We start from the raw sequence: 16,197 nt of genomic DNA on the forward strand, positions 1-16,197 counted from the left end.
TGGGTATGAGACAGAGCGCATTATAAGCCAACGTGTGGATGCTGCTTTGCTTAGCTCCCATTAGCTTAGCATCACAAGGCAAAAGCTGGACGGAGGACAGACGCACGGGAGTCGGAAGAGGAGGGTTGAAACGAGAAGGAAATGTGATTCTGCACTGGTTTTTTGTTCTACTCATCCACACCTGATTGGATTTTCTCCCCCCCCCCTGCCGACGTGTTTCTCGCTCTGTGGATTGTAGCAGAAGGAGAATAAGCTTCCTGTCGAGCTCCAAAACTGAGGTATTTTGTGTCATTTTTGTGAGTAGAGGCTGAGGCTGTGATTTAATGATTGGGGGTTGGGGATGAAGAGAGATGGAGAGGCAGGCGGCGAGGATGGCTGTGCACGAGGCGGAAGGCATCAGGAGCAGAGCGAGGGAGACAGACTCAGTTTGTTGGCAATAATGGAGGCTGATGTGTTGTGGTCAAACAGAAGCTGTGGGTGTCTGTCTGTCTCAGGTATGCCTGCGTCTGTCTGTGGCCGGGTTTGACGGCGGCGTATGTGTGCAAAGTGTCACTTCACGTATGTACAGTACGTGTGTTTCTGGTGGAAGCAGTCTGGCTCTGCGATGGCTGTATTGAGGCTATGTGATCTGTTGACATGCTTGATCAAACTGGAAGCCATTGCCTCCAGCAACAAACTGCTGCCTGTCTGTTTGTCTGGATCTGAAGCTTCCACGATGCTAGCATCCACCTCTCCATCATCCTCCCCTTTTTTGCCTCCTTTCTTTCCTTCCTTCTTTCCCTGCATCCCGATTCCTCATGTCTGTATGACAGCCCCAATCCCGACCCCCCCCCACCTCCACCCCTCCCTAGATATATCATTTTAAACCCTCTCTTTTCCATTTCCATTTTGCTGTTAGGAATAGAAAGCCCATGGTGATTTTTTTCCTGGGTGGAATAAAAAAGACAAAGGCCGGCTATGCATGTGTGCGGGGGACATTTTCTGGCAGAGTTCTGGTTGATTTAGCTTTACAATGCCCTACTGGCCCTTCAGGGTGTTGGTTTTTTTTTTGGTTTTGTTTTTTATTCTAATCTCTCTCTCCCTCTCCCTCTCTCCTGATCATCAGATACCTGGGAATCATTTAGAGCTGAAAGCATTGCTTATGAAAGAACATGTCACAGGTCCACAGAAAGGCCTGTTTTGATCTCATTGTGATATGGGCTGCTTGTGTGTGTGCATCGTCAATTCATCGTGAGTCTCTTTCAGCCAGCCGGAGCAGTAAAAACACCCTCCCCCCAACTCCACTCCATCCCTAATTAAAAGACATATCAGTCATTGGAAATGAGTGCCACGTCAATATGGGAATGGCTTTGGAGCTTTTTGGGATAGTTGGCCTACCCACAAGGCTACATGTTATAACTTCCCCTCAGCCCCAAAATGTCAAAGAGTAAATAATGGCCAATGTGTTGCTAGAAATTTGAGGACTCAAATATGTTGGAAAATGCTGGAAACTGTGGTCTGTGCGATTGGTTGGATTAACCCTTTACTGGGACAGATGGCTCCACCCCCCTGCCGAGCTGATGAACCCCGGTCAGCTCGTCACCCTGTGTGTGTGTGTGTGTGTGTGTGTGTGTGTGTGTGTGTGTGTGTGTGTGTGTGCGTGCCTGTGTGTGTGCATGTTCATGTGTTTTGCAAAAAAATTTGGCAAACATCCTCTGGTGAAGATGGTGGAGGATCTGTTTTGGTTTTGGAATATTACAAGGAGTCTGCTAGCCCCCTCGCCACCACCACTCCACTCCCCATGTGTTGATTGTGTGTGTGTGTGTGTGCGTGTGCGTGTGCGTGTGCGTGTGTGTGTGTGTGCGTGCGTGCGTGCATGCGTACATGCATTCTGTTGCCTGTTTTGTGAAGTGTGTCCATGAAGCATCAGTATGTTGTTGGAAAATTTGGACTAGCTGGCTCACCCGACATCAGATCATGTTAACGTAAATTTAAAGAATTGGCTCGGGGCGTCTGCGTAACAGACGTCTATGAATGCCGCCAGATTTTCCAAGACAGAACCGTTATTGTCTGAGGTTATTCTGCAACTGAGATACAAACACGATTCTTTACATGACTACTAATGGTATATGTTTAACCAACGCAAAAAGCATGTCTGGTAAAGCATTTCAAATTGTTGTGTCACATTGGCACAATTGCTTCACCCAATCATTCCTCTTCCTTCACTGAAACATGCATTGAGAAATGAGTGATGGGCCTATTGTACTGTCTCTAGCACTGCCTACATGAAAGAAAGTTTTTTTTGGCTCCAGATGGATCTGAGTGAAAGTTGATACTAAACTGATTCCACTTCAGTCAGGGTTTGTTGGGTCTCCGAGAATGAAATTAAAGCTAAAACTTTGTTTTTGAGGACATACAGTATATTCTGTTTAGGGCTAATACAATGGAATCCTGCAAGACCTAACAGACGGACTCAAAGCTTCGGCGTCATGCTCCCAATAGCTGTGATTACTGATGAAATGAACTCAAACAAGTTTGTGTGTCTCAATTTCAATGGGAATGTATTAGTTTCATTTGAAAATGTAGTGTCAATAAGGCTGTGACAATGACTACATTACCACCACTAGTGTGATGCGTACCGCCAAGTTGAGCTCATTGCCAAACACAATGAACAGAGCATCGACCAAAAAGATATTGTCAGACGGTCTGGTTTTGTTTGTGCTGCACACAAACGCTCCCAAGCCAGACCTGGGTACTGAAGGAAGGAACAACTTTCACAACACCGCCGAATGAAGTTGGGGCACCGGCCGACACCATGCATGCCTCAGCACTGGCCCTTGCATACGCTGCAGCAGTTTACAGTAATCCTTTGCGCATTCGCGCATCAACACGCGCGACTTCACCTCATCACGGATTTTTAGTAGGTAGTCATGATACCGTACATGCATTCTATTGGCTGACGGCATCCAGAAGTACGCTTGGTTCCGTGAGTCTCGGACTTCCATGAGACACAAAGGTGCTTTAAACAGTCGATAATCGTGTGGGAAAAGGTAATACAGATAGACGGTGGTTTAATATCAGTATGGGGAGGGTTCATAAACGTTAAAATTACCGTAAATAATAAGATAGTTTGTCACTATATCGTGGAATTTGTTATTCCGTGATATATCGGAGTAACGAGGGATCACTGTACTATGTTCTTGTTAGGTCCAGGTTATCCCATACTCCCCAAATGGAGGACCCCCCCCACCAGCTGACTGAGTTTGCATTTACTTAATGAATAACACATTTGGTGTTGTTGCTCATGAGATTACAGTACCAACTAGTGAGTGGCATGGATACTAAAGGACGTTTTTGCATGTTTTGCATGTATGGAGACAGTTTCAAAATGTGAACATAGAAGTATTTTTCAAAAGCAAAGGAAAAACCTCTGTCATGTAAGTGGGGCACTAAATGAGTGACAGCCTAGAGTAATGAAGCAGTATTTATTTGGCATTTGACTGGATTAAATGACATCATTAACATCAGGGCAGCATCATGGAACTTTGACTTTTGGCAGGACTCAATCAGTGGTGAAAAAAAAGAACGTAGTTGTCCTCTTGTCGAATCCAATAACAGGAATGTTTTTAACCAGGCACGAGCAAAACACAAGTCAGCACATCAGAGGCTGTCTTTGGTGTTTAGTTTTTGAAGAGTGGTTAAAAAATAAAGAGAAAAGTTCTTTGTGTTCCAGTTTTGAAGAACTGGAACAAATTAATGACCAATTAAAGAGAACAAACAAACATGGACAGATGGGAAAGAAGGGAATGGAGGAGTGACACAAGCTGAAAGGAGTGGTGGAGGAGACGTTAGACGAGGGAGAAGGTGCCACACATTTCTTGTGCGATCCACTGGGTTATGCTCATGAAAATTTTAACTGAACTTGGCAGATAACAGCTTCTTCTCTAGCATGTGCACTGTCAATGTTTGTCAATGATTCATTCAAAAAACAACTGTAAAAAACAGACACACTCAAAAAGTGTAAGTGCTGCCATTGTTTCCAACATAGATAACCCCTCCACTGAATAACCTGAATGCCAGCAGTATCAGAATATATGGTACTAACAATTGTTCTAATGAATCATTACCAATTACATTAATGATGGCCTACTTTTCACTTGCAAAATTGATCAGGTAACAGTCAGCTGTACCTGATCAGTCCTACATTGTGATATACACAAGTGATAAACCCGCAATACTTGGAGCTATTTGCGTCCTCCATTTTAAACATGACTCTTGAACATTTGAACAATTTGTACTGAGGTCATACTGATAAGTCTGTATGTGTGCCGCCCTCAGAATGCAGCATGGACCTCGAAGGGGAAATCTGTGTTGACTATTTGAGTCAGATGTCTGACATACAGTATTATAAAGACTTAAGACCTTTGTGACTGTGTATTTGAAATGATCATAATCTAACCTCAAGTTCGTTTAGTTTCTGCAGTCCTTTCTTAGTTTTCAACACATCCCAACTGTCATTGTGTGTTTTCTACGGCATGTTTTCTCAAGAGCCAGACTAACTTGTTTGATCAAGTCAGTAGCCTAGTAATTCCAAGAGCAGGGCTGTTGCAATCATTAGATTTTATTTGGTGATTGTCATTCAAAGGCTTTGCCAAGTTTAAAGCATGTATAACTCTGCAACTTCTTTGTACACGTGTTTTTAACAAACACAGCTAAAATGTAATGCCTTTGGCTGAGTCTCAATGACTTGGAAATATATCACAAAATTAGATTTAATGACAAAAATAGTTTGGTCTTGAAGCTAACAGTAGCTGTGTAGAGTAATAACATAAATGATGATATAATTGTCTTCTGTTCTTTTTATCACAGCATTACGATTTAGTAACAAAATTTAGTAACTAGTTTAGTAACTAACCCTAACACATCTATAGATGAATAAGAGGAAGAGCAGTATATTGGCATGGTCCTGTATTCAGTACCAGCCTTTGGCTGAGATGGACCTGGTTTTCAATCTAATAGTTTTGACTGCTACCTTTTTGTTGTAAATTCTGACAAGTTACCATCTTCAATCTATCAGGCTGTCACTGATTTTGTGTAAGGCAGTGTCTTTTATTTGACTTGGTCACCAAATATTCCATAATCTCAAGAGATAAGCTGTTGGTAGCACTAGAAACTAGTTCAACTCTCCTCCTGTTGTTGTACATTGTATGCAGGTGATGTCATGGGTGAGGGCCAGTCAGGTGTTGAACAGTGGGAAATGATCTTAGAATGGTGGCTGATATATAGTTCTGCTTGATTCGGCTGTTTTTATACAGATGAATGGAAGCAGTCCAGGGTATTTATGCAAATAATTCAACTTAGCTTGAATAACAGCCATCAGGCAATTATGTAATATTTGTTTCAAGCCAGTTACTAAGCACTCTATTATGGTGGTTCATGATGAAGGATAAAGTTATTGTACGTTGCTATAACAGATGTATTTATAATTCTAACCGGTCATCAACATAGTTGCTGTACGGTTACGGTAAGCCTATGTTACACTGTAGGGATACGGTAAAGGTGTCCCTACAGTTCTGTTTTATTTACCCAGTTGGTCTTGTGCTAAGTCATGGTGTTGTTATGTCATCAGTTATGATACACTAAAGCTCGAAGTCAGTGTGACTGTTGAGTGGATGAACATTGCTCACTGTTCCAGACACCTCCAGATTGAATCAAAGTTTATTAACCTATTCTTCAACGATTTCCTTTAGATTCTTTGTTATCTATTAATAGTAATCACTTTAATAACCCTTGTAGAACCCCTTAGGCCTTCACATAAGCTTGTTTTACCAAACAGTGCCTTGCTAAATTGAGCGTCTGTTTGCAGTTCCTTTGCATGAAGATGTTGACAAAATTCAGTTTTGACTGGGAGGAGAAAGGACACTCCTGAGTCTTTATCGCCCTTCAGTCACAACAAGGTCCTCCTCCTCATTTTTTCAACTGAATGCTTCCTGTTTTACCACAGTGTGCAGCTGTGCCATATGTGACATCACCAAGGATTTATTTTTTGCAAACTTTAAGGATAGAATTAACCAAGGAAAACAAGTAATTCTAATTGATTTATTCAAACCTCATTTTAATTGTCTATTTGATCCAAGGGAGATATGCATGAATATTGTTACTTGGTTGTACTTTTGCTGCTATGACTGTCCATTGTGGAGCTAACTGTCACGGTTTAACCAGTGATGCTCAGGAATATTTTGACATGTTTTCCTGAATCTTCATTGGATGTGGTAGACCGAACCTTCAGTCCTGTTCAGTCTTTTTTTCTAAACCTTTTTGGATGTTTTAGAGCAGGCAAAAGGAGAAGGAAACCTGGAACTAATATGAAAGAGGTATTCCAGTCTGGTGCACTTGCACCTTTTGTTATCAAGAAAGCAGTGTCTTTCAGACTTGAAGAAGACATACTGACAGGAAACTACAAACCACATCTCCAAACTGGGTCTAGTGAAGATGTCAAGCAAGATGATGTCTCAGCTTCCAGCCGTAAAGCCAAAGCAAAAGTCATTCAAGGAGTCGAGAGCGACTTTGTCCTTGTGGAGAGAAATAAATGTAGGTCACAGTTAAAATGCAAGGACAGGCCTGGGGGATATGGAGGCCCAGGGTGCTCTGTTGCTCTGAGGGGAGCACCAGCGTAGGAACAGATTTTTCACACATGGTTATATTTAGAAGCTGGATTGTGCTTCTGTTCATGCCTGTACAGCCTCCTTTTACGTTCATCATCTGTTTTTATGTCATAATATTAAAAATAGATGGCTAATTTTAATTTCAATACAGTCAATTCTCGCCAATCTGACACTATTCCCTTTCTCCTGTTCGCACGTCTGTCCTATCTTCTAGCAAAATTTAGCACAGTAAGGGAGGTAATAATTTCCCTCTCTAGTTTACCTGTATTGATCGTGTTGTGAAAGGTGTTTCAGTGGTGTGTAATTGAATAAGGTCATTTTGTTTTATGTAATTGTATTTTCGCAACTAATCTTGGTGTCGCCCTCTGCCTGAGCAAATGTCAGCATCCTGAGACTAGAAGGGGAGACACATCCTTAAAATAGTGTTACGTTAATTAAATATAGATGAAGTGCTTGGATTTGTCTGTCAGTGAGTGTTAGCTGTGCCAGTCAGCGGACGAGATGAACGTCCATATATTAAGTACATTAAAGCAGTCCACTTTGTTTTACAGTGTTGAGTTGGTTTGCTCAATGGGAGACACTCGAACACTTTTTAAATTTATTCCAATAAAGGTGGAATAAGAGGCTCTCTATTGTTCAGCACTAGCTGGAGAGATGAAATAGGAAGCCAAACAATGAAAGAAGGAAATTAATGTCTGTGTTCTATCTAACATCAAACACCTTCCAAGAGCGGTACTTGGAGATTCTGTAGATTTCTTCTCAAGAATGTTGATGTAGAAATGAGTGTTATATCGATTCTTCACCTGCCGATCAATTACAGAAGTACTAATCAAAATGCTACCATTGACCTTCAACCAAGTTTTTAACCTCAAATGCCACGGTTGAGTCAATTCTGTCCAGATGACGTGAAGATGACAGGAGACAATGTGATATTGATCCCTTGTAATCTAAGTGACAGTGTAGACAAACTGGGAAGGTCAAGGTCACAGCGAGGGTTTTGACTAGTTGCTGTCATGTATTGATTGTGGTTTGAAAGACATAACAGGGTGCTCTCTCTAGTTCATAATCGCAATCCTGAACACCAAGTGGTTGGTATCATTTGAAATTTAACTCTACCTTTGAATGTAGGTAGATTTATTCTATATTTTCTGTCTATAAATACATCAGAAGTGTAATTTGGATATGTTTGTAATTCCATTTGTGTTTCAAAGGTGGTACATTTCACTTTTGACCACTAGTTGTCCAAAATATTGGTGATGATGACTCACTACATTTTAATTAATAGTTACCTTTTTATATAATCTGAAAAACCATTTCTTTTTAATTTATAAAAGTAATAGTAATACTAATGTAATCTTTAGCTCTGGTTTAGTCAAACCACGGCTGATAAAACATGGTTGTCTTTAGCTTTGTGTGATTGCCATCAATGATGATGCAACTGAAAATTGTAGGTCATGAAGATCTTCATTGATGAATGTTTTACTTGGACTCTGCTATTGCTGTACTAGAGAGACCTATTCAGACAATCTGCTTGACAATGTCTGTATACAATAGTTGAATTACCTTCAGGAGGAAACTAAACAGTCACAGTGACTGATTAAACAGTGACGAATAACTGTAAGGTTGTATTAAAATCCAAGGAGCCCATTTCACATCACATGAAGTTATTTCAGAAGATGGGGATGTTGGTATCACTAAGTGAAGATTTTAAATTATGTTGAAGTAAGCAAAGCATTTACTGTTTACATCCATAATGTGATGATACAAAAAGATAAGGTTTTACAACCAACTATTGTTTTCCTTCTTCATTTCTTCAAAAATAACTTGACTGAAATAATCAAACCAAAAACACAGTATTTGTCTGTCTCCATACTTTCAACTTCTCTTTTAGTTGCTTACTTTTTTTGTGTTCCTTTTGTGAAGTTAAAAATTATTTTAGAATATCTATCTCAATTTAGACTGGTTTCAATTCCTCTGTAGAACTCATTCTTTTGAGGCCAACTATGTCTAAGGCCAATGTGAGAGTAGCACAGCTCCTTTAGAAAATAGTATGTTGTGTTTCAAGCATGTTTTATGTTGTTAATATGGCAGTAAATGTGTTGTGTGGGTTGCATTGTGTCAGTTAATAAATGTTCCATGTTGTTTGCCAACTAATGCTATATAACTTTAGCTACATTCAGGGGGAGTCAACTCAGGGGGGTCCCGGTCACCTGTTGTATTCTTTGCAAAAGCAGTTGACTCACTCACACTCATCATGATCTGAGTTTTATGAAGGACATGACCAGCAGATCCTGGCAGTTTATTGTGACAACTGTTAAAGACACAATTGAGTAATTGTTGGTATACTAACCTTTCTAGCTTCATTTAAGGGCATGAACATTATCTATTTTGATGCATTCAGGACAGAACATTCAGAGGAAACTGTCCGTGGCATTGAGCTAATTTGTTTTGACACAAAAGAAAATTATTGTTTCCAGGATAACCTTTCTTAGCTGTGCAGTGTGTATTAACCAGTGAACCATGTGTTGGTATTTGATAAGTGAACTTCCTGGTGTGTCATTTTTTTTACGTGTACCCTGCATCAACACACCCATAGTGGCAGCAGCTTCCATTGTTGTGCCGTATCGCTGTGGTCACTGAATGCGCCCATAGTCTCACTGTTTTCATAAGACTCTTTAAAGCTACTTGAATAGCATGCTTAAACATTAATATGCCAGGTCAATCAACCATAGCGAACAAACAGGTAACACTGATAGTGATGAAACCAGGATGGCAACATTTTCCCTCAGTATTTGAGGGTGTTCTGCAGTCCTTATACTTTGCTCATGGCATAGATGGGATCAATCTCCAAACTGTAGCTGTTGGAGTAATGCAACTATGTGGATTGGGTGTGGACTGCAGGAGAAATGGTTTTCCTAAAGCTCCACCCAGTGAGGGTGTAGGTTTGTCTGTGTACATGTATTTGTTGGCTGCCTCCGTACCCTCCGAACAGAGGACGAGATACACCGCTATTTAACAGAGAAGGTAAATGACTGTTTTTGCCATGATATTCTGTTGTTTATTAAGCACTGCTCAATGCATAAAGCGCCACACTAGAAGCTCCATGCTGCTGTTATCCTTCATGCCTCTTTTGCATACAGAATGCCAGCATGCTATCAAAAATCACCCACTGGAGCTCCGTTATGTCGTCGTTGGTTTACTCAGTGTAAATAAACAAAGGCGGCATAGAGATGGTTCTTTGTTGCAGTGCTATTACACTGTACCTATACATGTGTAAAAATGGCTTGTTTAAAGGAACGGACAAGGTGAGCGAACCGAGGGAGCGAGGAGAAGGAACAGAACCAAAGGTTGGATGGACTTTTGTATGTTTCAACATGAAACTATAAATATTTTCCTGTTCACAGAGCAGTTAGCCCTCATCCTTTGAAATGTAATATGATTTTTTTCCCCAGTAACCCTGTTTAAGTCCTCTCCTTAGAGATAAAATCCTCCACCAAGGATGTGGTGTTTTCAACAGTTCGTCAGACAGTCTGAGTGTCGGCAGGATTACACTAGAACTACTCCACAAAATTTCATGAAACTCTGTGGGATGACTTGACTTATGACAGGAAAGAGCACATTCAACTTTGAAGCAGATCAAATCAAATGAGGCAGATCCAGATTCATTTTATTCATATTTTTCTACTTATGGCTTTTCAAGAAACCTTGTTGGTTATAAATATCAAAGATGCCAGTTTTATTCTGAATATTAGGGGTTTCTATACTCAAGGAATAAAAATTGACAGTCCAAAATGTAACTATTTCTTTGAGATCTGGTGAGGCTTCTGCTATATAGTGAGGTTTAAGATATGTTTCTTGTCTTCAGATACGCTAAATGCCATTCATACTTTCAATCATAGACCAATGAATCAACACTTCTGAGGCACTTCATATTCCTATCATGATACTGAGGTGACCATTAGAGGACAGCATCGTCACTTGATGACAAACTTGCCTTTCCTGTCCTTCTTTAGTTGTCCTAGCAACAGCAGAGACCCAGTGGTGTAATACAAAAAGATGGTTTTTTTACATTATTTTTAGAAATTATACAGGTCTTAATTTATTGCTGTGTCATACAGGCTACTGCGCATTAAGATTTTATTTTGGCATAGTAGCATCAGCTTTTGTGGCCAATATCACGCCACTTGATCAACTTTCAGGAATGCTAATGAATTTTTTTCCAAATTCACACCTACCCATCTCAGCTGGTGAAGGTGTTAAAGCTATTTAACGGACTGACGCTAGACGAATGCCCTCACAGAAAATCTCCAAAGGTTCATTTTATGTGCCAGACGCTGGATTAAGCTAACTCTTAAATTTGGCATTCTTACTCTTTCTTCTTCTTCTAAATTTTAGAAGTCAGCATTTAGAATAATAGCCTTTGGCTCATCCAGTCTCATTTTTAAGCAGGAGTGTCTTTGCACAACTCTTAAGCCTCAACCTGTATTCACAGCTTGGTCAATGGAGTCTTTGTGGAAGGGTATTGAATTAATCAGGCCTATAGCAGTGACAGTGTCCCACCCTTGTTTTTAAGCCAAGGCTCTGCTTTTCTATCACTTTTAAAACACTGGTCACAATTCCACTTTCTGCTGAGATTCCTAAGAGTAGCGATGTGTAAATGGAGTCAAATCAATGGCCGTTTTTTAATTGGAAGTGAAGTGACAAAAGCCAGATGCTTGGTCACAGCTGAGGACACTCCAAGGTCAACGCCCTATAAAATATTTTATTTCCTAGAAAGGTTTCAAATTTAAAATGGCTTGTTTTACTCAATCAATAGTTGAACCTGTAAACAATCAATAATTAATTCATCATCAATAATTCATAGGATATAACATGTGTGGCTTTCTCCCAGTTTAAGCTTTGGTGAAACAATTCTAGCTACACATCAGTAATGTAATTAGTTATGTGATTTTTAAATCACATAACTAATTACCCATCTTGTCCTTATGGCCAAAGAGCATATTGCCATTACATATGCAAGATTACAGCTAATACTGACATATTAGTTTGTTATGAGTTCTGCTGTCAACCTGCAATACATCTTTATCATGTTATGATCTTTTTTCTACAATATAGTGCTCTTTCTGATTTCCCAGCTGACCCGTTCTTGATTTGTTCCACCAATATACAATCTGAACTGCAGAGGTGAGCCACGTCCTCCTGTAGGCACTCAGTGCATGCGTTACAGTTAATACATTTTAATGGATTAAATTTTTAACACCAATTACTCAACTAATGAAGGAAGCATTAGCATCCTTCATCCATGAAAGTGAGTTGACTGCTTGTTTGTCCGATACACCTTGATTTGTGTTGCCATATAGTGTGTCTAGTCAGAAACTGAGGTACGTAAAGAGGTACGTAAAGTACGAATGTTAGTGATAACTCCCATACAGTAGACTTTAATGAAGATAACAGAAGGCTAGACTGTGATCATTGCAGCTGGATGCTCAAGCCAATGTACAAAAAGAGTATTTTCCGAGAGATCCTGCATTTTTTGAACAGTTGATATGCATGTTTTTCTTTCTGCTGGCGTGAATGGAATGCGTGTTCGCTTGAATTAGGATTTGTGCATCTGTGATTTATCACCACTGTCACTGAATGTTGCTGCAGCGGGAGCCTCTCTCCTATCCCCAATGCATCTATTTTTAATAGCTTATTGCTCGCCAACCCAGTGGAGATGATTGGGAGATGAGATGGATAGATCACCAGATGGATGAGGGCGAAGGTAGCAAAGAGGGGAAAGCCCTTTGCTTGCTGATGCCTGTGAGAACAAGCAATACAAAAGCGTTGCCATGAGTACCGACAATTGATGCAGTTGTTTTATTGGTGAATGATCGTCATGTTTTTGCAAACATACGATAAATGCATTAGAGAGAGAAATAGTTGGGAATGTGGGAATGTGCACTAGTAAGAGACGGATTATTTTGGCAACTTGATTTAAGAATGAAGAAAATGTATCTTGTAACGCCTTGCAGATTGTTTGCTTCTCGTCTTTTTATTGTCGTCTCACTATTGACTATGCCGTGAAGGTATTTTACCATTGACACCATACTGACCGACCACATAGGTGTCACAATCTCACAGGCTACAAGCCAAACCACACACATACGTTCACACACACACACACACACACACACACACACACGCACACACGCACACACACACACACACACACACATAAACAACCCCTCCCACCCACCCACAACATATAGCAGAATCCCACTAAGGTGCTATTACAATATCTCACATATCTCACACTCCAACCATGTGTGATGGAGGTTCATCACAAACAGTTGATCATCTCCCATTTGGAGGACACTGTTGTCTCAGATTTTCACTTCCTTTAAAAGTGTCTGTTCTGGGTTGGGGGTTTTTTGGAAACACATAAACTAATTAGAGAACTGGGTGGAAGACTGGGGCATGAATTTGTGATTTCTTTCTTCACCATTGTGTGTCATTGGAATTGGATTAGGGTTTAATTAAATTACATCATACGACTGGTCCACAGCAGAAATTGCGTATGTTTCTGATTGCCCTTCAGTGTGTGATTTATGTCTACTAGTATTAAAATGTTTATTCTCACAAAAAATTTCCATTCTCTGTTTTACCCTAAATCCTACAAATAAGCAAAGTAAAATTGAGGACACGTCAGTACAAAAAATGGATTGAAACCTGCAGCTAAAGCAACTCATCAAGTAAAGTATGAAGATGTATTCTTTTTTTTTCTAGCCTGATAACTTTTGTAATGTCTCTGATTGGTTGTCCAGGTACAACCCGTGCCCCAAGAGAAGGAGAAGTTCCTGGTGTGGACTACAGCTTCCTGTCAGTGGAAGAATTCTTGGACTTGAAGGAGCGTGGGACCTTATTGGAAATCGGAACATATGAAGGTACGTTAAAGAATCACAGATTCCTCAACACATTATTGGTTTGTGACGACAGTATTAGACCATCTACCATCCCCTGATATCCAATATGTTGTGGAATTCAGTTCAGAAAATATTTTTTAATTTCCCTGTCTTGTAAAGTTAATAAAAATTACATTTTAAATTCTGCTTAAAATGATTAAAATGTATTTATTATTATTTACATGGGTAAAAAGTAAATGGATCTGCCATGTTAATTTTTATCTTTGTCAAAAATTCATGGCTTCTTTTCTGGCTTATGTCTCATCCTTCAAAGAATTGTCTTGGAAATCCATCAGTAGTGTTTTTGAGCACACAGCTGAAAACACAGCCCTCTTTATATAAGTAATGAAAATTACTTGATTGGTTTATTTTTCTCAAATGGGAACATTCTGTATCTCCTGGTCATAAATGTGTTCCGTAGTGACACGTTCACCTCATAAAATACTCTCTAAAGTTAGAAGTTGACAGAAGAAAGTTGAAAAAGCACCACCAGAAAGTTTGGTTGAATGTTGAAAAGGCTGCTGTCACAACTTTGTGATGTGTCTTTCATGTGGGCAACATCACAAAGGTGTATTCATGAAAAATAAATTGGGGAACTGGGGACTTGTCAGTAGACACTGTTAGCTTTTGGGTGACATATTTTGTGTTGCCATGTTCTTGGCTCTGACAGACAGAGACACCCATAAACCTTTTTGGTCAGACTGAAGGTCTTTGGGTCATGACGCATGATCTGTGTCACAACATATCACAAACAGCTTTAGTATCGACTGCTGTAATGACACTCAGAGGACAGTGGTCAACATCACTGCCATGAATCTCCTCTACTCAAAAGATAATATTTTACTGGTGTCTGGCGTGTCCACATAGCTTGTTTAGTGTTCCATAGCAAGAGATTTTCGTCTGACGGCAAACCGATTTGTTCACTTCCATGGTGACAGTACGGAGAACATCTGAGACTTTCCTTTCATTTTAGTTTATACATTAGGGCCAGTAGTTGTGTGACATATTGTCTGACTGCATTATACTGCCAAAACCCTTTCCAGCTGAAGTCAAGAGCAGCGTGAGAAGTTGCTGTCATAAGCTTGTGGTAAGAGGACAGAATGCAGCATTTCATTATCTGCTGGTCACCACAAATAACAAAAATGCCAAAACTAAAATGGAGTTTATTTAGAAAAAATTGGGCTCACAGTGGTATTAGCCACTTTGTTAAATCATTCAAGTGTGTTTGACTCACCATCTAGACATTGTTTGCAGCGTCCATGGGCTGCATTGGGTTGGGAGCCATTTGGAATATAGCATGTTACCGTTCAAGACAGATGGGATACACTTAAATTAGCATTCGACTTGGTTGTGAGCTGAGATGATGTAATGTGGTGTTATCAAGGAGTGTTACTGTATATTCATTTTCACCTATAATCTCTACGTGGCATAACAATACAACTAATTGCATTTTGAGAATGCAAATGAAACTGTATTGTCAGCCTTTTGTGCAAGCACTTGCTCACTATCACACATTTCTGTTGGTCTCTCAGAATATTACACAGAAATATATGTTCTACTGAGAGCAATATCACATAACATCACTCTCCATTTCTGAGACAGAGGCAGCAATAGACATAACGATACACTGGAAGCATTTTGATAAGAAGGGCTGTGTTCAGTTTAATGTCCCAGTAAGATGTTAGGTTGCCAATGTGCACAATATGAACACACTGGGACTGTACTGATTAAATTCAGTGAAATCAATCACTCCGGAGCTTCCCTGATCTGACTAGACTATCTTTTAACTAATTTTGCCACATAGACCTACACAGTCTTTTTTTCCCTCGACTCTATTGTGGATGCTAATGCGGTTCTGTCTCATTAGGAAGCTGGCTTTATGTTCTGGTCTTCAGATGGCGCAGTCTCCTTAGATCTGCCTGGTGTAACTTTGAATGAAAACAGCTTTGCGTGTTTTGTTCTGTCTCCTTTGAAATTTTCAGCTTAGCAGAAATATGCAATTTGTACAGAAGAACAATTTGACTACTTGTTTTTAGACAATTGCATAGTGCAATATGGTTTGCAGGGTTGTATGACAAATAAAAGGTTAATTAGTCTGTGTTAACTTTTATCCTTCAGACAATTTTTTAAAAATTTGCATACAAAGGTTATAGCACACACAAAACTATTTGGCCTCTGCCCTCTAACCCTTTTTTTCCTGTCTTTTAATCTCTCGCCTGCCTTCTTCTTTGTTTCCTAGGAAACTATTATGGGACACCCAAGCCACCGGCACAGCCTCCCGGTGGGAAAGTGATTAGCAATAGCGGTAGCGGCGGTGATGCCCCACTGCCAGACGAGCTCAGTGGTAGCCTGCCGGGCTCGCAGCACTCCACTCCCCGACGCGCCAAGTCCTACAATGATATGCAAAATGCTGGAATAGGGCCTGGAGAGCAGCAGCAGGAGGAAGACGAGGACCTCCCTGATATGTACAGTAACTACACAGGTACGTACGGAGAAGGGTGGGATGGATGGTAGATGTCTGTCTGCACTCAAGACTGAAGCCTTGGAAGTGAGGGGATCAGTTGTGAAATATAGCCTGGGAATGTTGTTCAATATGATGTGAAGTTCTA

The 16,197-nt window shown here is 40.2% G+C and overlaps 1 protein-coding gene across 11 annotated transcripts in view; it reads left to right on the forward strand.

Annotated features, from left to right (window-relative positions):
- magi1b (membrane associated guanylate kinase, WW and PDZ domain containing 1b) overlaps window positions 1-16,197 on the forward strand; it is a 119,262-nt gene that overhangs the window by 60,098 nt on the left and 42,967 nt on the right. For all 11 annotated transcript variants that reach the window (XM_068314340.1, XM_068314346.1, XM_068314343.1 and 8 more), the window contains 2 exons: window positions 13,451-13,570; window positions 15,828-16,070. In XM_068314340.1, the coding sequence (XP_068170441.1) occupies window positions 13,451-13,570; window positions 15,828-16,070 (363 nt within the window). The remainder of the gene's footprint in view (window positions 1-13,450; window positions 13,571-15,827; window positions 16,071-16,197) is intronic.

Source organism: Antennarius striatus, chromosome 5, assembly GCF_040054535.1.
Source record: "Antennarius striatus isolate MH-2024 chromosome 5, ASM4005453v1, whole genome shotgun sequence".
NCBI classification, from domain to species: domain Eukaryota; kingdom Metazoa; phylum Chordata; class Actinopteri; order Lophiiformes; family Antennariidae; genus Antennarius; species Antennarius striatus.